The 26,347-nt window shown below is 38.2% G+C and overlaps 1 protein-coding gene across 1 annotated transcript in view; it reads right to left on the bottom strand.

Moving 5' to 3' along the window:
* The window catches only part of STK32B (serine/threonine kinase 32B), a 129,713-nt gene extending 109,501 nt beyond the window's left edge, over positions 1 to 20,212 (bottom strand). The window contains exon 1 of the mRNA XM_065735778.1: positions 20,137 to 20,212. Coding sequence (XP_065591850.1) covers positions 20,137 to 20,212 — 76 coding nt within the window. The remainder of the gene's footprint in view (positions 1 to 20,136) is intronic.
* Positions 20,213 to 26,347: the final 6,135 nt, after the last annotated feature.

The raw sequence follows: 26,347 nt of genomic DNA, 5'->3' as shown, positions 1-26,347 counted from the left end.
AAATTAAGACTTACTTAAAAGGCAATATGTATATCAGGTTGAATCTACATAGAGCTGACATCTGTTATTCTTCCTGCAACTGAGGAAAATTTATAGCATGTATATGTGATTAGTCCGAAGACAATAACCGGTACCTGGAATAACTGTGCATCTACAGGAAAAAAATATCCAATCCTAATTGGTCAGAGTACAGATATACATATTCTTTGCATCGTAGAAAGGAAACAAACAAACAAATAATAATAAAAAAGAAATAAGAATTCAATAAACCTCAAGAGCTAAATCTAGCCTTTCTTCTCTAGATGATGCTCACTGATTTACTTGGTCTATGTGGCAGAAGCCAAAACCCAAACATGACTTCTAAGACATTAGCAAGTGAAGAGTAAATATGTATTTGTAACACAAATTGCATTTCAGGATTTACCCTCGACTGATCTCAACAGAAAATAAAACCATGGAAATGTGATACAGCCATCAGCCCAAGGAAATTGATTTTTAAGTCTTTGATGTTGTGGTTCTGTTTCAGAGACTTTTAATGCTTCCTGCTTCTGGGTGAATCAGAAAAACAGAGTAACAACTAAATCATATTTTCTCTCTAGATTTGGCCTGTATGGTTTGATTGCTATAGACTCACTGGTCAGCAGTACTTTTAGGATTCCAAACATGTTCTGCAGTCCTCTTTACATGTGCCTCCTGAATCTGAAAAAGATTCTCCAGCCTTTCCCCGAGTGAGACTCAATTCTGCGTTGACAAGACCTCAGTAGGTCTCAGCAGCCTTCAAACCTTGCTAAGATTACTCTAGTATTTCCACACAGAAATATACAAGATTAATTACCAAGCAGATGCTGTTGTATATATTCAGTACTCATGGTGAAGTCACCAGCTTGAATGGGTATAGACAGAAGAAACATGAAGAGTGCTTGAAAATTAGATTAAGGAACATGAGACGGTCAGTGTAGAGGGTAGAGATGCATTTCATCATGATTTATCGATGACAAATATACTAATGATGAAAGATACTATTCAAATTATGTATTGGCTTAAATAAGAAATGATTTTTTGTTGACAGAACAGGAAAAAACAGCACTATCCTTGAGGTGAGCTAAGAATCGAAAATCTGTATAGATTCATTACGCTTATGGGTGGAATGAGCCAACCCTATGCTTTAATTGACTTTTCATTTTTTTACTAAATGAAAAAATGAAGGAAATTTCATTCACTAAACGAAAAAATGGATCACTAATTAGAAAGAGTTACATAACTGAAGGACAAGAGAAAAGTAGTTTCAGAGCTGATTTTATCTTATTAATGATGAAGCACCACATTTTCTACCATTGTGTTTAGGGGCTTTGCATTTAAATTGCATTACAATGGCTCAGTACTTCAGACTTAGTGTTTTAGTCTCGATATAAGCTGCTACTAATTATTACATTAATCATTCTTTATAGTTAGCCAGAATTTATTTGCAATTAGAGTCTACCTGCATTTCAGAAAAATGTAATTCATAATCCAGTTAATTTTGCTTTGAATTTAAAGGCACATTTCAGTCTGATCATGTTCTGCAAAATAAACATATGGAAAAAGTAATTCCTGCCTCTGAGGAAATTCTGATACATGAACATTAGTCTACTCTCAGGGAAAAAAAAATACTACCTTTAATGGAGCAGAAGTGTCATTAAAATTAAATTTGTTGTCAACTGAAAGAAAATTTTCATTTTAAAGTGATAACCATTTTTGCATTCTAAAACATCAGAAGCAGTTCACAATAGTTAACTTCCACCCTCCTGCAACTCCAGTCAGAGAAATTCAGAATAATGTCCATCTCACGAAAGGAAACGTGCATTTCACTTCCCTCTATCTAAATGAAATATTTCTGTGATATTGAAAAAACTTAAATTTAGACTTTGTAATAGACCCACAGTGGTTTCTTTAATGGTAGACCAGCACTAAGAGGTACTCAATTGTGTTGATGACCATGTCCTATCATCTATGATAGATCTTTTACTGGACTACATCTTCCATCTGTTAGGTAAACTCTTACCACTTTCATGGTGAACACTGCATCTTTGTAGAAATGAATTATCACAGAAATAAAGTATAACTTTGAACTGACACAAAATGAAATCATACTGAAAAGGTAAACCTGAATTTCATTCCAGATGATAATAACAGCTTTGTTTTCTCAATACAAGTCTCATTTTTTGTAGAGAAAATTAACAGCATTTTGGTATTGCATTAAAGCAAATTTCCCTTTAAAGAGTAGTTCCAAAGGCAGTAGATTGAAATAGTTTCCTTCATAGGGAACTTCACAGCACTTACTACTGCAGGAAACCTTATGAAAGCAGATAATCTCTCCCAACAGGGTACAGGGAAAAGCTGCAAGCACCATCACTGTTTAGGTGACTGAGTAAAATGCTGAATCTGAGCAGTTTGAATGCAACCAGAATCCTGCTCACTCTGTTCTGTGGAAAACAATTTATTCATTGGAAAAAAAAAGAAATTAAATCAGCTAACCAATTTACTGTAGCACAAATGCTACTGCGCAAGCCAAGGAACCTCTGATCCAGTGTGGGGGCAGTGTCATTCAGCAGAGAGGCAGTAACCTATAGAAGACACTGTAAAAGAGCCAGCAAGAATTTTTTTTTTTATAGAGAAAGTAAAACTGAGATGGTCTAACTTGATCATTTCTGTCAACTTATACATACCATATAATCATCACTTCCAGTCTGTAAAACTCACTTTTTGTATGTTATATTTCTACAGTTTTTTGTTTGTTTGTTTTTAATACAGAAGAAGAGCTTGAACTCTCACCCCTGTCCCATTAAAATATGCTGGTTGTCATTCTATTTTCTTCTCAGACATAAGCAATCAAAAGCAATAGAGGTGAAGACAGACTTAAATCATTCTGCTAAGCAGGTGTTCTGCCTCAGTTCGCATTCTCAGGCAGACAACCAATCTTCCTTCTGAAAATAAATAGAAATAATAACATAACATACTATACCAGAAAGATTTGAATTCACATAGTCTAAAGTATGACTGGTATTATTTGAAGACAGAATTACTAATTCAATCTAATGAATTTGAAATTATTTCTTATTAACAAAACAAACAAAATACTGAATAGAGCTGATAGCTAGTCAAAAAAGAGGACATCAAATGTGTGCTGTTTTTGCAAAAAGTCGGCTATACCCTCTAGCCCAAGCTGAGAGCTTGTCCTCACAGGCAGTGCAGTATAAAATAGAAAAGAAAGACCATCTGTTTAACTTCACCATTGATGATCTGAGCAGCAAAAATTAGCACAGAATATTATATATTTTACTTGTTTTTTTGAGGGGGAAATCAGGCAAGGTCTTTAGAAATCCCTATGACTATTAGTGGTTCAGCCAACAACCAAAGTTAACCTCCCATGAGAAGTACCTATGATTTAAAATAGCAGTGTCTGAAACAGTCGGAACTGTCTTAAGTTTAATAAACTGCTTAAATACAAAATATCTTCAAGAATTTTCAAAAGTAACGATACATAACTCCCTTCTTATGAGAAAAGTGGGTTTCTGACTTACAGCTATGATGACAAAAGAATCTCTGTAATCCATTGCTAGAAGAAATCAGTTGACAAATATGTCCAACAGTAAATGTACTTCTTAACAAAATACATTGCTATAATACAGAAAGTCTAAGTTCCATTTTAACAATAATAAATTTCCCCAGGAGATCAGGAAACACATAACAGAGTATGAAGCATCTTATTTCAACTAGAAAATGAGAATATTCTCCTCCCACAGAGTTACTATGAGGACAACCTCATTAATAACTGAACTGGAAGGCCAAGGGAAGTTGCTATGGGAATAAAATGTCAAATTTCAGTGGGCCAAACAGTTTTCTCCTACAATAAAATTCACCAGCCATCCTCAGGTGAAGGACAGCTATTTAAACAAAATTATGAACAAATTCCTCAATGAGGCATCTGTACATTTTACCCACATGGAGGCATCTATAATGCCAAACACTCTGGGTAAGAAATCCTTTGCTTTAGGCTTCTTTGTCTGGTGGCTCTAAGACTACTCCTCTTTCTGATAAGATTTCAGAAAATGAGTTTTGGTTCTACATTAATGAGAGGTTAGGAAATCATGAGAGTAAGATTTTATCCAAACATCTAGACAAAGTAGAAATTGCTGTCCGTTTTTTTTTATGTTTTTTTTTTTTTTTCTAAATTCAGGTCCCTTTCTGTCTCCAAAATTGGATCTGCAAAAATTATATTTTTTATTTTTTCTAAACTACAATTAAAAATGGAACCCTGGCATTAATTAAGGACACTAAAGGTTGAGAAAGTCCAAGTTTCAGTTGGAATTTTCTCCCATTTAGTGTTTTTAAGCCCAAACCAAACCCACAGGTTTCAAAAGAATAATGCCAGCCCTAGTTCATAGCAGAAGCCTGAAGTGTAGATAGAGCAGTAGACTTGATATTTGCTTGCCATTGAAAGATTACTGCTCATCAGTTTCATAGCAGAGATTTTCCCTCTGGGAAAAAAAAAAAAAAAAAAAAAACCTGTCAAAAGAAGTGGTAAAACCTTCCAGATGTAAATTTGGCTGTCCAGGTATGAGATATCTTTTAGGATTTTAAAATAGTGTCATAAGAACAAGAATTTACAGAACATTCAGGATAATTACTGAAGATGTCCAGGAACTTGTTATCTTATGGCTCTTGCAAGAATCAACTTTAAAAATTTCTTACACAACTCAGAGCTCTGAGGACACCATTTAAGATTACTGGGCCATAACCTTTTCACCTGCCTCTCTCTCATTACCACATCACCCAGGAGATCCATTGCAGCTGGAGTCTGGATCCAGCCACTGCAAAATCAACTACGTGAAACATAATTGTGAGGAGACTGACTGAGACCTGTCCTGGCTTTGCTGAGCTGTACTTCACCTTAGCTGGGCTGAAGTTATGTTAATGCCTGGTTATGCTACTTAACTACCATTTGGTCTCTTGGACCCCGCTTTCCACCACTGACCTGCACTGCTCATCTAGCTTAGGGACAGAAAACAGTAGGCTGCACCTGCATTGATGAGGCTATCACCCTTCTCTGCTCCTGCACAGCATCATGTTCTCTCTGGACAAGTGTTTTACAGTAAGGGGATTGGACTGCAGATATCAAAGTTGCACAGCAGTAACTGAAGATAGTATGAGGACTGGAAAGAGGAAAAGTTGCCTCTGATTAGGGAAAAGGGAAGAATTTAAACTGTTAGAACATATAGTGAGTGCAATTAAGTGGCAGTGCTCCCATATGGCAAAGTTTAAGAAAATGTCAAGTAGTGCATACTGAATGAGCATAAAGAGCCTGGAGTCCTGAAGAAGATAGAAACCTGTCATACCGGCCAGATTTCCATCATCTTTTAAGATGCTGATCTCCTCCATTAACTCCATCCTTTAGACCACCCATAGTCACCCATCATCTGCAATGAAATGAATCTCACTATGTAAGTCAGCAACTGAGTTGCATCTCACTCATAGGTGTCATAGTTCTTGAAAACTAAATCATATTTCTAAACAAAAATAAAGTCAATTTTAGCAAAGGAAACTTAAGTCCAAATCTGAGATTCCAGAAGTAACATGCATTTGTCTTTACAGATTTAAATTTCATGTGATTTGGAGCTGAAAAGACTGGCATTTTATTATAGCTAGAATTCTTACTATTTCACTGTATGAATCATTTGATTTCATAAATCACTTCACTTCATCAGCCATTTTGAAGTAAAAGCTCTTGTGGGACTCCCAAAGGCTTTTTACTTACATATTCAAGGTGGAACATTTGTTAAATCTGAATGTGCTCCAACATGATCAATTGTTCCCAACTACTGTTGAAGCAATAACTTAAAATAGTAGTTAAAGTTAATATATAATATAACATTTCTTTGTGTGTGTGTGTGCGTGTGTGTGTATTTCTGTTTTTTTCTAGGTGGATGGAATAGGTAGAAAAAAGTCATATTAGCAGCTATAGTTAACTCATAAAGAACCTTCAGAATTTCAGTGCACTCTACAGATAAATATTTTGCGATGAAATTGGTAGTTTTGATACTGAAACTGAAAGAGATGGTTGGCTGCTGTACATAAAATGGCCAACTAACTATGGCAGTTTTTGGTCTGGAGCTCATTACTTGTTCTGTTATCAGTGTACCACTTACCTCTGGGGAGTCCTTCCAGTGATAATGTTTAGATATGTCCAGTCTGATGTAAGTATGCTTATTCACACACAACAAGCAATTACTTCAGACCTGATAGGCCCAAGCATTGCTGAAAACAGTAAATATAAATAAGAAAACTGGGGTCTTTGTCTGAAATGTGAAAAATTTAAAGTAAGCTTAGGTACAGTCACAAAACAAAACAAATCCACCTCATCCCCACTCTGTGGCTCCATGTCAGCTGGCGCTGGGGTGACCGAGGACAAGACAACTTCAGACCAAACATAGTTCCCAGATTTTTGGCTGGGGGCAGGCATTAACAGCAGGTCACTAGACTCTCTCAGCCACAACTTAATTTGTAAAGACTTATGTTATATCACCACACAACAGGAAGGAATAAAAAGATTCATTTCATCTAGGGGGTGTTTGGCTAACTGGTATTAATCAAAATAACATAACTTCTAATTTTAACAGCAGAAATTATTAGCTGCAGAGCACAAACAAACAGTGAACAGCAGAGGATAAAACTGTTCAGTGCAGCAGAAGTTTTGTCCCTTGCAATGCCTGAAATATTTGGCACTATTAATTGCACTCATACCGATTCCGTATAATCACAGAAATAGAATCTCAAGTCTTTTTATTTATAGATGTTACATGAAAATAGTGAATACTGGTCATCTGTTTTAGAGTTCTCTACCACATACACCAGGTCTGTTTTTATTAGACTAAGGTACATACAAAAATTCTATGGAGAGGAAGAGAGATGATTAATACAAATGTACCTATATTTTCTTAACCAAAATAATACTGTGAATTAGTAGATCAAAACTTCCTCTGTCTGTTTATGAAAAAAACATTGAACAGTCTTGATTCTTCACAGTTCAAAGTGAAAAACCTTCAGAATAGTAATAAATAAATAAATAAAGCACCAGGCATATACAGTTCTGTTTAGTTCATTGGTTTGTTTTTTCTCTAGGTTAATCAACAAACACAGATGGATTAGAAGTCAGGAAATTAGCTTAAAGTCACTAGAGACTTGAAGAAATTTGTTGTGCGTGATAGTAACCAGCATTTTTCCCTGAGTGGTCTGCTGGGCTGTATTTTCTTTTTCTGAATTGCATAGGTCTCTTCGAAAGTAATGTCTCCTACTTATTTTGATGGAAACTGCAACAGATACAGAGAACAGAAAAACACTATTTGATAGCGCAAATTCTCAACTATGAAACTCTTGTTCAACATAGTAACCACCATTAGTTATGTATTTTCGTGAGCAATGAACAAGAGCCTGCATACCACCCTTCTAAAAATCTGCACCAGCAGAAAGGACTCACTGTTTCACAGCTGCTACAATGGCATTGCTGCTTAGAAGATGTTGGCTGTTCAGTCCATCTTTCATCAGCCCAAAGATGGAAGTCATAAGACACCAAATCCAGACTATAAGGTGGGTGTAGTAGGACAGCCCAGCCAAGATTGGCAGTGTACTCCACAATCTTCAAACTGCTACGAGGCCTGAAGTTGTTGTGTTGCAAGATAAAGGTTGACTTCTTCTCTGGCCTGACACTGAATGCAGCGTTCTTTTTGTTCCTATGTGAAAGTTCATGGGATCTACCTGGTGCAAACTTAGTGACATTCCAATGATGCCACCATTATTTCCAACTCACTGAACCCAGTTCCCTGATTTTAATTTACCTATTCCTGCTGGTGAGCTGATCGAGACACTCTTCACCTCATTCTGTGACAGCTGTTCACGGCCATCCAGAACGTGGCTTGTATTTCCCATCACTGTTTTCTCTGCTGAAATGCACCCACCACCTCACTGTGCTCACTTCCACTGTTTGCTCTCCACAAACATTCAGCAAGCACCAATGAATGTCAGAGTGCCATTTTATCCACATGGAAGAATTCAGTAACATATGCTTGCTTCATATGCACTTCCATGTCAGACACCATTTTGTCAGACTCACCCTCTGCTGCCATCTGTCACACAGCAACAAAATGTAAGAAAATATCAGCAGGAAGGTTCAACCTCTACTGTCATACCACTAACATCTGCCTCCGATGTTGTGGGCCAACATAGTAAAATAAGAGGCTTCACTTTTGGAGCAGCCCTCAAAGAACATAGCAGTGCAGGAGATTCTTTTCTACAACTAGGGTATCTGGCCACTTGAAGCATCAAGATGCCACTGATTGACAAACGTCTGTAGGTGTATATGTACATGTTCTACCCAGCAGAGGAAGCTTGGGAGGATGAGAGCCTCCCAGGGAATAATTCAAAATTCTCCTGTGCCTGTTCTTCCTCCAGCACCCATAACATAGATTGATAGCTCCCAGCTTAGGAGAAGCAGAAGTCTGAAATCAGGGCAGCACCTAGTGTAAGTGCTCAAAAGCACTGAAAACCTCATTTCTTCACTGACATGTATTACTTAATCTTTTCTGAACAGTGTACATAACCGCTCTCAAATCCCAGAAAAGCCTTGTGAAAAGCCATTTATAGGGAAGACTGCCTGTCCACAGGACCAGCTCTTTGCAGATCTTGCCTCCCACAGCATACTATGTCTACTATGTCTATCAAGGCTGCTATGTTTTAGCTGCTCTCTTCTGTTCATCAGTAGAGATCTCTAGCTCTAACAGAATATGGACATCCTTGCTGAAGGTTAGAATTATCAGAAAAAAAAAAGTTCTCTATTCTATGACTCTTTGTCAGCAAAATCTTATAGCAGTTAGTGACTTTTCCTCCTGTTTTATCCAGACGAACCTCAGAAAAGGCTAACTTGATTACTTTCATAACAATGCCCTGGGCATAAGACTGTGTAGCTACCACTGTACTTTTCATAGGCTAGAACTGTCAAATATAAAGATGGATGTAAAATAATATATTTTTCCTGCTTCTCAGAAAGGATCTTTTGATTTTCTTTTGTTCTTTGACTTCAAGTTCTGTGTAGCAAATCACAGTGCTTAAGATGTGCATTTTCCCAGAAGAGTTTGCAGGCTTTACTGCTTGAATAAAAGGTTTATCTGAACACAACCCCACAAGGCATAAATACAACCACTGTAACGTGTAAAAACAATCCAGGGGGAAGCAGAGGATGATTTGAGAGAGGTGTGGAGGACACTCAGGAGGTTAATAGTGATTTCACATATTACTTCTTTGTTTTATCAGAGTAACAGCTAATCACAGAACAGCAAATGAAAGCTAAGAACAGATTTCAGTGCTCAGTGAGAGAGGCAAAACAATATCGTAAGGAAATTACAATCACTGAAGGGATTAACTCAGTTCACATTGTTCAATGCTAAATAAGAAATGACATTATCATTCTAAATGTAAATAAAAGGAAATTATTTTGTTATATGATCCATTGGTGTATATTGCTGCATAGGTATATCTCTTTTACTTAATACAATAATCTTGCACAGGATAACGTTAATAATTCAGTGACACAGCTAGTACTCTGTTTTCTTTGGCATCAAACCAGGCCAAAAGCAACAGGGAAGCAATTAACACCAGCTTTAGCATCATCCAAAAGTTTTCGAACTGCAAAAAAAAAAAAAAAAAAAAAAAAAAATTGAGAGAGAAGGAAATGAGAAAGTGGAAATAAAGTGAAAAGCAAGAAAATAGGATGCTAAAGCACATTACTAATATATTTTTCAGTTTGATTCAGATGACAAAACTGTATGGGTGATCCAATGAAACATATACAAAATAAATATTTTCAAAATAGAAAAGTGTAGAAAAGAATTAAAGGAATATTAAATACAGACTTTAATTCTATGATTTGGTGTTGTGAATAGAATATTTGCAATAAAATTTGGGAAAAAATTATAATGTTATCAACTACATATAATTGTCGTTAAAGCCTTACAAACCAGCACAACAGGTTGTAGCAACTCCAGTAATGTTTCATTATTACATTCTAAAAAGGGTTCCTTTAATTTAATAGAGAACACCTTTGCTATGATTATGGAATAAATGAAAGTAACTTATGTTTTTATACTGATGTTAATAGGCTTGTCAGAATATAGGGCAAAAGACTTCTAAGAATAAAAAGATTATAGAATTTAATGCTTATGTGTCAAGGCTTGTGACAGAGATTGCAGAAAAGGGATGTAGAAGAAAAAGATATTATAGATAGAAGAAATCTTTGTTACTTTGAGGGGAAGCTAAGCACAAAAATGAAGGAAAAAAAAAAAAAGAAACCCTGATAGGCTGCATACAAGTACAATAAACTGAAATCTCCAGAAAGCTTTCCTTGGTGCATACTGCTAGATTTCCCAATAGATAAAGAAAGCCAGATTGGAAAATATCTAAAGTTGACAGCCACTAGATGTGGTGATTTAAGCAGAGACATCACATTCTCATGAAAGTTTTGTACAGAGTTCAAATTTCTAGAGCTTAAAAACAAAATTGACAAATCACCTTACAAATCATAGCCAGTTTATCTAGATTGTTTGATTTACTTAACCAAAGACACAGTTTGTAGTAGCCAATGTGGAAATATGGGAGATTAAGACAAAATGATTGGGTAAGATGATTACAGTGTAAATACTTCTCCGTGGTACACAATAATGTATTTTGCCCCTGGGGAGGGAATTTTTATACTGTGGAAGGGCTTTTTGTAGGAGCACATAATGACAGGATAAGAGGAAACTGCTTTAATTTGAAAGAGAGTAGATTTAGGCTAGATATTAGGAAGAAATTCTTTACCGTGATGGTGGTGAGACACTGGAACAGGTTACCCAGTGAGGTTGTGAATCCTTGTGGGGGCACCCGGGAGGTGTTCCAGGCCAGGCTGGATGGGGCTTTGAGCAATCTGGTCTAGTGAGAGGTGTCCTTGCCTATAGTAGTGGGGGCCAGAACTAGATGACTTTTAAGGTCCCTTCCAACCCAAACCATTCTATAATATGATACTATTAAAAAAAGAAGAAAGAAAAAATAGAGTCCTCATTAACACTCATATTCTTGGAGTTCCTTGTTGCCTAACACTTCAGTAGAGTGATGACTGACTGAGATTTTCCTGAAAACTCACCACACGCTTCGCATTCCTTATATTTGTAAGAGTCAGTGAAGCAAACAATGTGAAAGGGAAAGACTGGTAACATTTACCTGTGAAGCAAATGGTGCCTTCACTCTTTCTTATTTTCTCTGTGAATTTGTGTTTTATAAAGCTAAATTATTTGTATCTATGTAAAAACTCTTTGCATAGAGGATGTAAAATTACAGCCCACCTGCTACAGTCTCCAAAATATATTAAAAATAAATAATTTTGAAGTAAAATTTTAGAATGTATAAACATTAAGTATAATGTTCAATTCTGAGAAATTAAAATGAAATTAAAGAATTTTCTATGGGACACTACATTAAGATAATCAGTTCTAGATCCCAATACCTGTATTATAAATACTCAACCTCTTTATGTACTGAGATAGTGGCTCACTCAAGCAGTGGGCCCAGGTGAACCTCACGAAGTTCAACAAATTCAAGTGCAATGTCTTGCACCTGGGTCATGGCAACCCCACTATCAGAGCAAACTGTGGGATGTAAGGATAGAGAACAGACCTGCTGAAATGGTCTTGGGAGTATTAGTAGATGGACATGAACCAGCAGTGTGCCCTCACAACCCAGAAAATCAATTGTATTCTGGGCTGTATCAACAGAAGCCTGGCCAGTGGGTGAGGGAGGTGATCCTACCCCTGTACTCTGCACTGGTGAGACTTCACCTGGAGTACTGTGTCCAGACATGGAGTTACCAGGAAAAACATGGATCTGTTGGAGTACATCCAGAGGAGGGCCACGAAAGTGTTCCAAAGGATTGTACACCTCTCCTATAAGTACAGGCTGGGAGACCTAGAGCAGCTCAGCCTGGAGAAGAGAAGGCACTGGGAAAATCTGATAGTGGCCTTTTAGTGTCTAAATGAAGGCTGTAAGAAAGAAAGGGACAGACTCTTCAGCAGGGTCTGTTGTGATAGGACAAGGAGAAATTATTTCAAACTAAAAGAGGGGAGATAAGGAAAAAGGTTTTTTTACAGTCATAATGGTGAGGCACTGGAACAGGTTGCCCAGAGATGTAGTGGATGGCACATCCTTGGAGACATTCAAGTTCAGGCTGGATGGGGCTCTGAGCAACCTGTAGGTGTTCCTGTTCATTGCAGAGGAGTTGAACTAGATAACCTTCAAGGCCCCTTCCATTTCAAATGATTCTATAGCGTAGGTACCTTGGACCCTATCAACAAGTACTGTATGATATGAGTAAGTATTTCTCATAAAGCAGTCAGTTTATTGCCATCAGATGCAGAGAAATAAAGCCAGTATAATTCTTCAGAACATTATTATTAATTATTGTATTAAAGCCTGAGTGCCAGACAGTAACTTTGTTCTCAGCAAAAGAAGGAAATTCACAGATGCTAGCCTATACTGTTTTGGAAACACTCCTTATCTGATGAATATACAAAATTGATAAACTGCTTATTTCCAGCACAAGTTATTGGTTGGTTGTTTTTTGGGTTTTTTTTGTTTTTGTTTTTTTTTTGTTTTTTGCAAAATAATGTTTTCCGTCCACTTTTTCCTTTTGTAGGGAAGCTTATGCATACTCATGTGTACAGTATTCACAAATACATCAACAAATTAACAGCTCAACCTATGTTTACATTAAGCAGTAAGTAATGAATGCAGTTTAAGGTAATCAACACAAATAGTTCATGAAATTAAGCAGAAGTATGCTCAAGAGGGACTGGGTCAACTTACTGCTGCTGCTCTATCTCTCCAGACATCCCAGCTTTCCCTGCTGAATTCTGTGTAATTAATTCCCTGCTTTTTGTTCTCTCTCCTTTCTTACCACAATAAAATAGAGTTGAGTTCTACTACCAGGCTGATCTTGATACTTCTTCTCTTTTGCATATCCCTTCAGAAATTTTTGTTTCATATAGATTGATCTCAGTAGCAATTATTTCTCCTTTTTTCTCTCTCCTTTCATCTCAGCATTAGCTCACTCTTGCTACACCAAAATATTCAAAAACAATTTTGCCAATATTTTCCTCTTTTCTGCCTTGCAGTACTTGATCCCATATATATCACTCTCTAGGAGGTTTAGCACCAGGAAGGTTTCCACATCTGCTTTCCCAGCCTTTCTGTTTCAGGAGTAATCTAGAAGAGTCTTGTACACTGACAATAAAATCCTAGCCTTCTTGATTCTCATGCTAACATTCAGAAGAGAAAACATTGAAATAATCCTGGTTGGACAGGACATAGTATAGTTGAGTATTAATGAGCAAAATCATAATTCCTCATCAGTTTTTCTCCTAAGATCATTTTGGTCATTTTCTAATTCATATAGGTGTAGCATTTTATTCCTGGCTGAACTTCCCCCATTCACAGGACAGAATGTTCCTAAAATTCATAAAAAGACTGCATTATCACAGTACTGCTGACTTTGTAACCCATGTCCACATATTCACATCAAGGAACTCTTTCATGTCAATTGCACCCAATCATGCATTCAATACCACAGTCAAGCCCAGCATCAGTAGGTACTAATAGGAGGAGGTGCACCTCTTTCTCTTTCCTGTATGAGAAGGTGACAAGGAGGAATGAGTGCAGCTAGACTCATGGTCTCCCTGGCAGAAGTGAAAGACTCTTCTTTTGAATGCAGCTAGCCATGAAGACAAAACTGTGGAGTAGAGACAATTCAATGCATCTGTACACTTGAAAATCATGCCTGTGTGGAAATAAAGTTTTTTCAAATACTTTCCTACAGGTGTCGTCACATGATGAGAATCTAAGACATTTGTTATAGGAATAGAATATAGAATTGCTCAGGTTGGAGAAGATCTTCAAGATCATTTAGTCCAACTGCAACCCACCATACTACCTTAATTCTAACCCACCACTAAATCATGTCCCTAAGCATAACATCCAGAAAGTTTTTAAGCACATTCAGAGATGGTGACTCAACCACCTCCCTGGGGTGCCTATTCCAGTGCTTAACAACCCTTTCTGTAAATAAATTTTTCCTGATATCTAACTTAAACTTCCCCATAAGAAGTTGGCAAAGATAGTCAGATATTGATCTGCAATATTAATTTCAGATCGATTTATTTTTTCTAGTTCCAGCTCACGATATTCTTCAAGCTTTTACAATCATAGAATTACCAAAGCTAGAAAAGACCTCCAAGATCATCTAGTTCAACCACCCACATACTACCACACCCCTTAATACAACATCTAAACATTTCTTGAACACCTGTGAATGCTGTGACTCAACCACCTCCCTGGGCAGTCCACTCTAGTGCCTGACCATTGTTTTGGAAAAGGAATTTTTCCTAATATTCAACCTGAACCTCCCCAGTGCAACTTGAAGCCATTCTTCTAGTCCTATCGCTAGTCATGTGACAGAAGGGGCCAACACCTCACCACAACCTCCTTTCGGGTAGTTATAGACAGCAACAAAGTCTCCCCTGAACTTCCCCTTTTCCAGACTTAAAATCGCAGTTTCCTCAGCAGCTACTAATAAGAGACTTGTGCTCCAGACCTTTCACAGCTTTGTTGACCCTCTCTGAACACACTCTGAAGCCTTAATGTCTTTCTTACATAGAAGGGCCCAAAAGTGAGCACAATACTTGAAGTACAGCCTTACTGGAGCAGAGTTTGAGAGGACAATCGTCTCTCTGCTCCTGCTGGCTACACTATGTCTGATACAAGCTAAGTTGCCATTAGCCCTCTTGGCTACCTGAGCATATTGCTGGATCATGTTTAACTGAGTGTTAACCAAGACCGCAAGGTCCCTTTCTTCCACACAGTCTTCCAGCCACTCTGCCCCAAGCCTGTAACATTACCTAGGGTAGAAAAAACAGTGACATTACACCTGCCAAAGTCTCTTATGCTGCGATTTTCTCCTCTGTAACAACCCTCAGTCTCCTGCAGACTAAAAGCCAGTTACATAAAATGTTTCAGTGCACTTATTCCTTCACTTTTCAGCTTTTCCAGTCCTGCAGAATCCAGCAATCTGAATTCCTATTCTTTTTGCGCAGAACAACACAGCAGCTCAGGTGTAAGAGTAGAACTTGTAAGAACCATCTACAAGCAGAGATGGGAGACAATTTATGAACTTGTAAGGGATGATTGTAAAAGCACTGATGTTGATTTAGATAACAATCTTGTTTTATCACAGTTTCTTTTTATTCAGAGTTTTTGCTGATTTCGGTTTGTATTCTTTAAGCTTATCTCATTTGGTGCTTGCTTAACCTTGACTTATTTGTATGCAGTTACCCAAAAAACCTGTCCTGAGTTCCAGAACACACACATCAACATGGATAAAACACTCACGCTTCTTCGATAACAAGCCACAGAGAAATTCTGTATGTAACGTTCTCAGAGATGGGGGGCCACATCAACAACCTGCGTAAATTCCAGAAGGTTACAAAAGCAGTAACAGAGACTTACACCCTGACATGGATATTTCCATCAAATCAGATCATAAAATCATAGGACATATGTTTAGGAAGGATCTTGAAAATTCACCAATTTCACCTCTAAGCCATTGCTGGCAGAGCTGAATCCTGGATGATGGTAAAATTAAATAAGATGGGTAAATGCTTAACTGCTCCTTGAAATTGTCATGGTTCTAATCCTGTGTTGGATTTTAGAAGACCAGGTCAGGAAGATAATGACTGAGGATTGTTGCCATGCCATGATATCCCTTCTTTGTCTTTTTTGCCACAGTCAAACTCTTGACAACGATTTGACAGTTAGTACTTAAGTACTGCCTGGTATGATCACATTATCTTACTGTTCCCTTCTTTCTGACCATATTCCCCTGTTTTCTCATACTATGCTGTACTACAAGCTCAAAAATAACTTCTAAAAGCTGTTTGAAAGTATTTGTTTGAAAAGTAAAGCCATTTTATACACATAAAAGCAAACATTTAAGAAGTTCAGTGCACTTGTTTCTACAAGCCACCATAATACAAGCGATTTTTTAGGCCCCAATAACCAAATACAACTGAAATATCAGTTAAAAGTACTTCCTAGCCACCAAGACTTTTGTTTTTTATCCTTTCCTGTGTATCCTCCAACACCATATAGGCAATAGTTGTTATTAGTATTTGGTAGTAGTAAATGGTTCTTTTCTACCATTTGCTTTTCACATGTTGAATATCATTTTCTTAACAATGTAATTAAATATCTGTTTTTACAGAGCCCAGTTAAATAGATTTATCATGAAAGATATTCCTTAAGATTGCCAGGCTATTTATAATGTATTCATTACTTATGATATCTACTGGGAATTTGAAAGTAACATTTACAGATGGTTAATATTCCTCTCACTGTTCTATAGCCATTACTGTGAACATACAATTATTTTCCAAGAGGTAAAAATCAGGAAAGATATATTCCTTTCACTTTCCTATATTATTACTGAAAATATATATTTGGGAGAGGATAGCTGTGTTGTCTTCTTCACAATAAACTATTAGAGGAAGTCAAAGTTCCCTTGCTTCGGCAGCATTAATCACAATGCAACCTTTCTTAAAAATCTTATAATTCCAATCCATTAAAGCATTTAGCTTCAAGTAGAGGTAGCAGCATTGCTACACCACACCTTGTCCTCTATCCAAAAAAATCAACAATAAAAATCATGAAATATATTTCCCATCGATCTTTCTTAGGAAGAGTGTAAGCTGTAGACAAAGGATTCAATTCATTGTATTTTCATAGCTCTTGTTGTGATTTAGTCTAGGCTAAAAAAGAAAAACTGAGATGAAATCCACATGAGTTCATCAAACTCTGATGCATGAGAGATTACTAGATACACTTCCTTGATTATAAAACTATTTTGTATATGATGCACTTGCCATGATTCTGTTTTTCAGAATTTCAGTAGGGTGATATATAAGAAAAAATATATAAAGCTGAGAAAGTTGAGAATTACCTGGCAAAATGAAAGGAAGTACTAAACAAGACATTATTTCAAAATGGAAATTATCAGGCTGAATAGAGATAACAGCAAAGAGAATGAGGTACAGAAATGAAACAATTTAACACATTCACAATATATTCAGTGGACTTGAAAACTGCCATTGAGCTAGTGAGGGTAGTGATAATACACAACATTGTTAAAATAATGGAGGATAAGAGAATCACAAGGAAAGAAATTAGGATTAGACTCAGTGAGAAGTCTGAATATGAGGAATCACTTGAAATTCAATTTTTTCAGTGCAAAATGAAGTCACACATTTGGAAGCACTTATAATTCCTGCTGTAGATTGAAAATCATCGGTGGAAATTCCTGAAAAGGGTATTGGTGAACCAATTCATCGCAAGATGTCTGTGTACTGTCTGTATGATACGCACATGAAAATGGCATAGGTAGTTACAGACCATACTGGGCAAGTTAGTTCCAGTAGTGATCAGGAAACATTGTTTCCTGTAGAAGGTTCTAGTGAAAAGTTACCTGTAATTATATGGGTTTGAATTATACGTACATAATCAAGATGAGTTCAAATACATACAGATAAGGCACACTGGGAATGAAAAAACAGGAAAAATAAGAAAAGTAGGAATTTTCTTACAGAATGAAGAGTGAGAGGGAACATTTTTGGTAGTATTCATCAGTGCACTGAAGAAATTATAATGGAGGATGAAGAGCTATTTAAGTTAGCAAAAATGTTGAAATTAAGATAAATTTTACATATAGGTCAAGCATGCTTTTAATCAGGAAGGCAGATGCTTCTACCCATTCAAAGAATAAGGATTTGTAAGATCTTTCCAACAAATATAGGACACAGTAAGTAAATATATGCCATTTTAAACTAGTTATATTACAACATTTGAAACGATCAACATTTTATAATGATGGGTGATGGTGTCTGTGACTACTGGAGATTGAACAACGCTGTTTCCAGCTTGTCTTCTGGCTGGATAATTTTTGATTATCCTGCCAGTGATATCCATCCTTACAGTGGTAAGGAGTCTTAAGTCTACATATGTTTTCTAAGTATGAAGTCTACTCAGTGAATGGAAACTCATCTTCATTAGAGAGAAACCATGACAGGTAGCCCTAGAGAAGATACTCCACAGGTTTGTCAGGCTATAGTATTGTAGCTAGTATTGCAGACATTAGGGGCAAAATGAAATTGATTGATTGATTTTGGATTAAATTTTCCAAGATATAGCTTCTTTGGAAATCTTTTTCTATATTGGGAAAAAATCCATCCCAAATTATAACTTGTAATATAGAAAATAGGTTATCTATTTCAAAAGCAATGGGCTTTCCTGATCTAGACAGTTATGCTAAGCATAATGCCTTAAGCGAAAAAATAATTCCTATTCAGAATGGGGAAAAAAAGAAAAATTAAAAAAAAAACAGGCAGAAAATAAACTGTCTTAGTAGAAATACATAGTTTGTATTTTTTTAATTAATGCTTTCCTGAGCAAAAGAGTAAAATGGCATGAAGTCTTCTCTGTTCTAATTCGTTACTGAACTTGGTTCATTTTATTCATAACTGTCCACAGCCTTTTCTCACTGGAAAAAACAACGGTAACAATTCATATAACGCATTAACTCAAGAGAGCTCAGTCAGAACACTCAGAAAGGCAAAGACAGGGCTATTTTTTACCTTACCATGCCTATACAAGATTAACACAATACTTTCACTCTTGGAGAACTACATTGTGGTTCACATGACTAATTGTAAATGATCACCATTATAATTCTATAATGGGGAACCGTTTCTTTCTCATTTGTTTAGGTAGCATTACCTGTGGCAAATGACTGTGTTTTTATATAGATACAGGAAAAATCACAGCTATTGCATCATAGAACACCTATAGTAAGTACTCTAGTCCCTTACTCTACACAAACAATAAACTTCTGTAAACCAGACAACACCAAATACTTCTTCAAGCTTTGTCAAGAAATATGGAATTCAAGAAATATGGAATGGTAACTGCACTTTAAGTGTAAGCATATACATATATATTCACCCCTGTAAAAACTTTACAAGCATTTAATATATTTCTCCATGTGCACTGAATGAACAGGAGGGAACATAAATGTTTCTGATTTGTTATGTACCTCAGAATTTCAAAGCAAAGTCTTTGAATTACAAGCATTTCTCAACATGTTTTGGGAACTATGCTGAAAGCAATATATTAAAAATGAGGTATCAATTATTCAGTTATGCAGCAACATATATCCCATAAATAACAACACTTATTTTCTGATATACAAGTATCTACTTCCTAAAAGTAGGATGTAGGCTTTGCTTTAAAAGCCAAAATGACTGAAATTGGGTGCCATATAATTCCAGTTAAACATGATCTCTATATGAAAGATACATGGAAATACATAAAAATGTGGTGGGTTTTTTTTCCACTTTTTTATGTAAACTTCTGTTTGTATTCCAAAAACTTTCCTGGAGACGCTTTCTTCTGAATACTACGTAGGCAGGGGAAAAACAAATCTCAAACTAATGGAACAACTTAAGAAAAAGTTTCAGGAAGTAAAGGTGGAGAAAGAAGTACACTGACTGAAAGATGTACTGCCATAAAAAATGGGCTGGTGGGCAAAGAGCCAGCTATAAATGAAAAGAGAAAAGGCAGCATTTATTTCCAGAATAATGCCAGTTCATGTACATACACATGAAGTTACCCAGCCATGTGTTTAAAACCCAAGTGGCAGCGTCCTAGACTTCAGCTTAGCTTGGATAAAAGCAAAGAACTACGTAATTAGTGTGAACAGCTAGACAAAGATGAGCTTGCCCTCTTCCTTTCCCAGGGATCCTACACCCACAGAACACAGCCTGCTAGAGGATCTATCCAAAATACCTCCCCGGCGGGACTGAGGGAGCTGCCAACACCAGGCTGAGGTCGAGCTGCTGCCTCCGGCCCCGGGGCTGAGCCAACGACGGGAATTACGGGGCGCGCGGGCGCGGCGGGTACCTTGGACAGCTCCACACTCACCGTCCTCGTTCTCGTCGAACACGGGCGCCCTGTGGGAGTGGCTGCCCCCCATGTTAGTCCACAGCCGGCTCCGCATCCCCCGCCGCCAGCATTCCGCGAGGCCGGCAGTCACCCCGGCTTCGGGGCAGCTGCCCGCCCGCCGCCCCAGCCCAGCCCGGCCCGGTCGGCGGAGCCTCCGCAGGGCTAGCAGTCACCCTGTGACATGAAAGCGATCCGTCCGCCCCTGGCACCGAGCGCTGCTGGCGCGCACGGACTTGGCCCGTTTCTCATCGCGGAGGGGCAGGGGAGGGAGGGAGTTAGGGGAGGAGGGAGGGAGGAGACGGAGGTCCTGCTGGTGGTGGCTTCTGGTAAGCGGTAAAAGCTGGATCCACCTGGATCCTAGCGGATCCTCCCTCCGCTTTGCCTCCTCCGAGGAGCGCGGAGTCCCTGCTGATGACCCGGAGGCAACGCCTAACGAGGGCACGGATCTTCCCCTGCCACTCGGAGGAGCTGACTGGCACCCGCAGCTGAGGGCTACCGACATCCAAAGCGGTTGAGGGGCTGTGGGGTGTAAGCGCATCGTTAGGTTGAGGTTTTCTGAGGTTTTTTTCTTCCTCTCTAATCCCGCCCCAGCAGCGGGAAGGACCATGGTCAGTTGTCCGAACTTCACTGAGTTCATCAAAAGGACAAAAAAATAAAAAATAAAGAGAAAATATCCCTCTTCCTTTTCATTATTCCGGGACCGGAGAGCTGGGGAGAGGTCCCGTCGGGGCAGCCCTCCGCAGCAGGGGTGTGGCGGCTGCAGCGGTGCGCTCTCAGAAGTGGTGGAGCAGGGACAGGAGCGCCGCGGAGAACGCTCCGGGAGCGGCCGAGAGGGGGCGCCTCTGGGGACAGCCACGGCGCCCGGCCCGGCCCCGCAGCGCCACCTGGCGACCGGCAGCCGCCTCCTGCGCGTCCCCGACAGGACGGCTCCGGTAGGACCTCGTGGGAGAAAGAACGGGAGCAAAAAGTACATCAATATACATATCAGTATATTTATCTCGAAATAACTCCGTTACAAAAGTGCGTTATGGAAAACTACCAGAAACATTATGGTAAAAATGATACACCTTATATTGCAAGTACTGAGGTGTTTCTAGAATTGCTATTAACACAATGCAGTGGGTCCCTCCTCCTCTTCTGAGAATGCTGCTGCCATCCACAGCTTTTGAAGTGAAATAAAAATAATTTCTCTTGAAGCTTGTGCCAAGGGGAAGCAGGTAAAAAAAAAGTGCATTATTAAGCTATAATCTGCGCAGGTCCTGTAGGCAAAATCCATAGACTAAAGATCAAATGAAAATTGCATTTTTTGGTTACTCTGCTGTTAAGATGGGAGACAAGACAGAAGGAAGAGGACCCAGGCAGTATATGTACTCATATATAGGCAAAGAGATTCTATCATTCTTCCATAGTATCTACTACCTTTTCTTTAAAACAGCTGACTTTGGAAAAGCTCTTAAAAAAAAAAGTACATACAGTAAGGGAACTTTCAGACTCTTTACTTACCCTTTTCAGTTGCCTTAGTTACTCACATTGGATGTCTTTGAACTCAATATAATCCTGCCATAACCTTTCAAGGAAAGGTTGATAACAATTGAAAACAGTGGGTAAGACCCTGTGTTGTGTGGCTGAGAGCTCAGAGCTTGTAGCATCTACAAGCCCAGATAACTGATAAATTCAGGCACGGTGACATTTTTCACTAAATAGACACAGATTATTTCACTAGCTGAGATCCCATACTTAATCACCTGGATTGTCCCTATTACCATGCAAAAAAGGTAAGCAAAATAGGGAAGGTTTCAAAACACAGATTATTCAACTAAATTATTGTGTGGAAAGCATCACTTTCTCTTTGTTATTCTTTTGTTTATTACTCACCTATTCAAAGCCTAAGTCATTCAGTCAACAAAACAGAGACAGTATTGTTATTGAAGTTATGTTCATTTAAGAAGAAGGTAGCAGTAACATACAGAAATCATTACCTTTCTACTAGCAGTTATCTTCCAAGTTAACCAGCAAGCAAGATGCTCTAAGTTAACCCCTTTCCTTTTAAATTAGCAGGGGAGGGTTGCATTTAAATTTTAATGCATTTCAGCTGATGAGTTACCTTCTACCTGAGCTAAGGTCTTCTATCACATTAATGTAATTGCTCTGATTCTTGTGAGAGAACTTTAAAGTGACCTTCCAAGTAATGGAAAGATCTCATCTACCAGTAAATTCCTAATCTTGTGTGTGATTATTTTATGTATAAGAAGTACATTTGTTAAATACAGACATGGGATGAGCAGGAGCAGCCTGAGATTGCTTTGCATGATGAAAATATGAATCAAAAATTTTCTTCCAACAGCCAAGAGTTACTGTTTCTTTTTATATCTGACTTCTTCCTTATCAAAAGAGTCTAGTGAGTCTACAGAGATGTCTTTCATGATTTCATATGGAAAGGCCCATCATGGACCAAAATAGTACAACAACTTACAGAGAACCAAGTTGTCTCTATCCATTTAATAGTCATTCCTACTAGAATTATGTGTCTTTTTTGTTTGGATTATTGCAGCTTTTCAATACATTTGTCCTTGTTTTGTGGAAACTCTGACTTATGTTTTAGCATCAGCATAGCTAGGAGCTTAAGACAAACAGTATTCTGTGTTAATGTGAAATGTGAAAAATTAACATAAATTAATAAAGTATTGATGAGTCGTTCATGACTTATTAAATGATATAACTTTATGTTCCGCTGTAACTCTTGCTTATGACTAGTGACAGATATTATCCTTTTCTATAAACTATACTATCATTTTCTATTAAAAAATAAATAAAAAATAAAAAGCTTCCCAGTTTCATCAGCATTTCTGCAGTTGAATCAGATGCTGATTTCTTAATGGTGTTCAGTGGAACAGAGGGTATCAAGGCCAGTTGTGTATTCAGAAAAGACTCAAGGAGATCAATTGCAATTTTCCAGTGCTTCCAGTATGAGTAATATCAAACTCTGAGTATATAATCAGCTCATTCACATGGTCCAGAACTCCAGAAATGGACACAAGTTCAGTATCTTTTTTTTTAATGCTACTGAAAAGAACCTGAATACCACTGTTTGCTCCAAATTTAGCTATGATTCTTCAGGAACAATCACTCGTATTTTTCCAATTGCATTTGTAAATAAGAAATAAGTCTGAAATCAGAACATCATACTTATCAGTGAAGCTCTCTGAAGATTGAGTTTTTTCATGATAATTCAGTATTTACTCTAGTGGAATAGATTTATCAGCTACCAGCAGTCAAAATTTGTAAATCTTTGAAGACCAGAAACAAATCCCACTTCCCCTTTTTATCTGCTCTACTAAAAGATCACCAGGTTTTGCTTGAGATAAACCAAATTCTAATCTTAAAAAGGTGTTCTATTTTTAGCATGTAAACAGTGTATAGCATATGCAGAAAACACAGTAAGGAAAAAGGACACTCTATCAGAGGGTGGGGTTATTTTTGTTTGTTTGTTTTGTTTTATTTTCCTGTGAATCAGAAGCTGCAATAATCATGAACATCATTTTAAGTCCATTGTTTTACATTTTCATTTAAGGCCTATGTTATCTGGCTTAGATTAATAGTGATTTTTTTTTTTCATATCTCCGTGCAGAGTTAGCAATAAAGGAAATCAAATGTGATTACACTGCTTTGCACTACGGAACTTCCTCCAGGGAATTCAGTAATTTAAAGGCAGTAATTCTGTGATTACAACTTTTGTATTAAAATGCTTTTGATGAGATTTACAGGGTGACCTTACAGTTCTTGATTTCAAAGTATACCCTGTTGATGTGCTAATATTTGTAAATTGCAGAGTGTTCATATTGATATTTTGGTGTTTGAATACTACCCTGCAGTTAATAAGCAAGGTAGTAAAAAGATATATTTCTCATCTTTATGATTATGACTATTTTAAACAAAGGATGATGGTTTCAAAATAGTCCCCTTCTTGGAAATCAATAGTGTCTGCACACAGAACTGGTTACTTCTTTTCAGAGAAGGGTCACTGTCACTGCTGTGTGTTCTTACAGGCACAGCAGAGACAAGGATAGGGTACGTTCATACTCAAGTGGCGGTAGGATGTGTAAAGTGAGAATTAGTGAGTGAGGAGAACAAGTAATACTGCTTTTCCAACTCGTCAAGAATTGATAACTAGTGTTGTAGTCAGATTTGTTTTCAGGATGAAGACCAAATAGGTTAAGGAGTTAGAAACCTTCCACTGCAGTCAGGTTCTCAGTTCAAGTGTGAAGACTGGACCTGCAGTTTAAGCTATCTCCATTCTCTTTGCATCAGTAAGCTTACTATCATAGAATCACAGAATCAAAGGGGTTGGAATGGACCTCAAGAGATCGAGTCCAACCCCCCTGCCAAAGCAGGTTCCCTACACCAGGTCGCGGAGGTAGGTGTCCAAGCGGGTCTTGAATGTCTCCTGAGAAGGAGATCCACAACACCCCTGTGCAGCCTGTGCCAGTGCTCCGTCACCCTCACCATAAAGAAGTTCTTGTGCACATTCGTGCAGAACCTCCTGTGCTGCAGTTTCTGGCCATTCCCCCTTGTCCTGTCTCCACACACTGATGAAAAGAGTCTGGCCTTGCCACATTGTCCCCCACACCTCAGATATTTATAAACCTGGATCAGGTCCCCTCTCAGTCATCTTTTCTCAAGGCTGAACAGACCCAGTTCACTTAGCCTTTCTTCATAGGGGAGATCCTCCAGGCCTTTCACCATCTTTGTGGCCCTCTGCTGGACTCTTTCCAAGAGATTCCTGTCTTTTTTATACTGGGGAGCCCAGAACTGAACACAGTACTCCAGATGAGGCCTCACCAGGGCAGAGTAGAGGGGGAAGATCACCTCCCTTGACCTGCTGGCCACGCTCTTTTTAATGCATCCCACTATGGCTACTTACAATGGGTCACCTGGGACAGTGATAAAGCTGTCCACTCTTCCCTAACAACTCTGCTTCCCACTCCCATTCAGGTCACTAAAATGTGATGAAATGCAGAGGTTACTAAAATTAAAAAAAAAAATCTTTGATCTTTTCATAGTTTACTGTTGGAACCTCTTCTCTGTCCTTTTTAATTCGAGTTTTGCAGAATTCATGCTTTGGGAGCATTCAGTGAATAAGCCAGCAAGAGACAAGAACCTGAAATACACACTGACAGTTTTCTAGTCAGTCTTCAGCCGTAAATATATGCTGTTCCAAAGAAATGTCAGAGCCTATGTAAGTTGACTGAGTCCTATTTCACCCCTGGATGAATCCAAAAGGAATTGCTTCTCCTAAGGTGCTATCAAAAGGGTGTTAAAATGCTATGATTTTATTGAGGTTTACCATGAGCAGCAGTGAATATAATTGGCATCATCTGATCGACTCACAACAAGTAAAAGGGTACAAGAACTGGTCCAAGCATAGATCAAAGTTTCCTTTACTTTGCCACATCAATGACTTTCCTGCAAGACAGATGTTTTGCTTGGCTTCCCAAGCTGCCTTCCCAACGGCTCCTTCCCCAGCAGTCCTAACTCCCGTTCCCAAATCACAAATGTAAAACATAGTTTTGAAAAGATTTTGAACTAATTCTAGTGTGGGTCATCCAGGCATGAATATGCAGGAAGTCTATAACAGGCCTCAGCTTTCCTGTTAGAAAAGTTAATGGAGTATGGAATAGACTCATAGCCATGTTGTGAATAATCAAATCTCATAGTTAGACGGTGAGCGTAGCTGCTCCCTTCCTCCATTCTACCTGTTCAATAGCATTCAGTAGGGCTTACAAAAGGCTGCTAGACAGCTGCTTCCCTTGTATTGCATCAATGTGATCTCACAGCTATGGCATTTTCTCAAAGACCTGCTGTATGGTCAGACTTGTTCCAGGAGAGGAAGAAAACATTTGATCCCAGCTAAAATTCTGCTGAAAACAGCAGGATCATAGATCTTACCTATTTCTATTATTTAATGCCGGAAGACACACACACACACACACACACACACACACACACACAAAAGGTTAGATGCACCAAAATTCCCAGCAGACCTATGGAATTCTTAAATTCAAAATTCCTAACAGCTCCTAAAGCTCTTCCACTGTGCTTTTCACTTACCAGTTCCACAGAGTGCCAGGCTTCATCAACTTTATGTCCACAGTGGTTAAGAGAAGTGGGCACACACAGTGCTAGACTCACT

Source organism: Cyrtonyx montezumae, unplaced genomic scaffold (assembly GCF_038088225.1).
Source record: "Cyrtonyx montezumae isolate F1298 unplaced genomic scaffold, pur_monq_1.0 scaffold_2, whole genome shotgun sequence".
In the NCBI taxonomy this organism is placed as follows: Eukaryota; Metazoa; Chordata; class Aves; order Galliformes; family Odontophoridae; genus Cyrtonyx; species Cyrtonyx montezumae.
The sequence above is the reverse complement of the archived record's forward strand: the minus strand, read 5'-3'. Positions and strand labels throughout refer to the sequence as shown.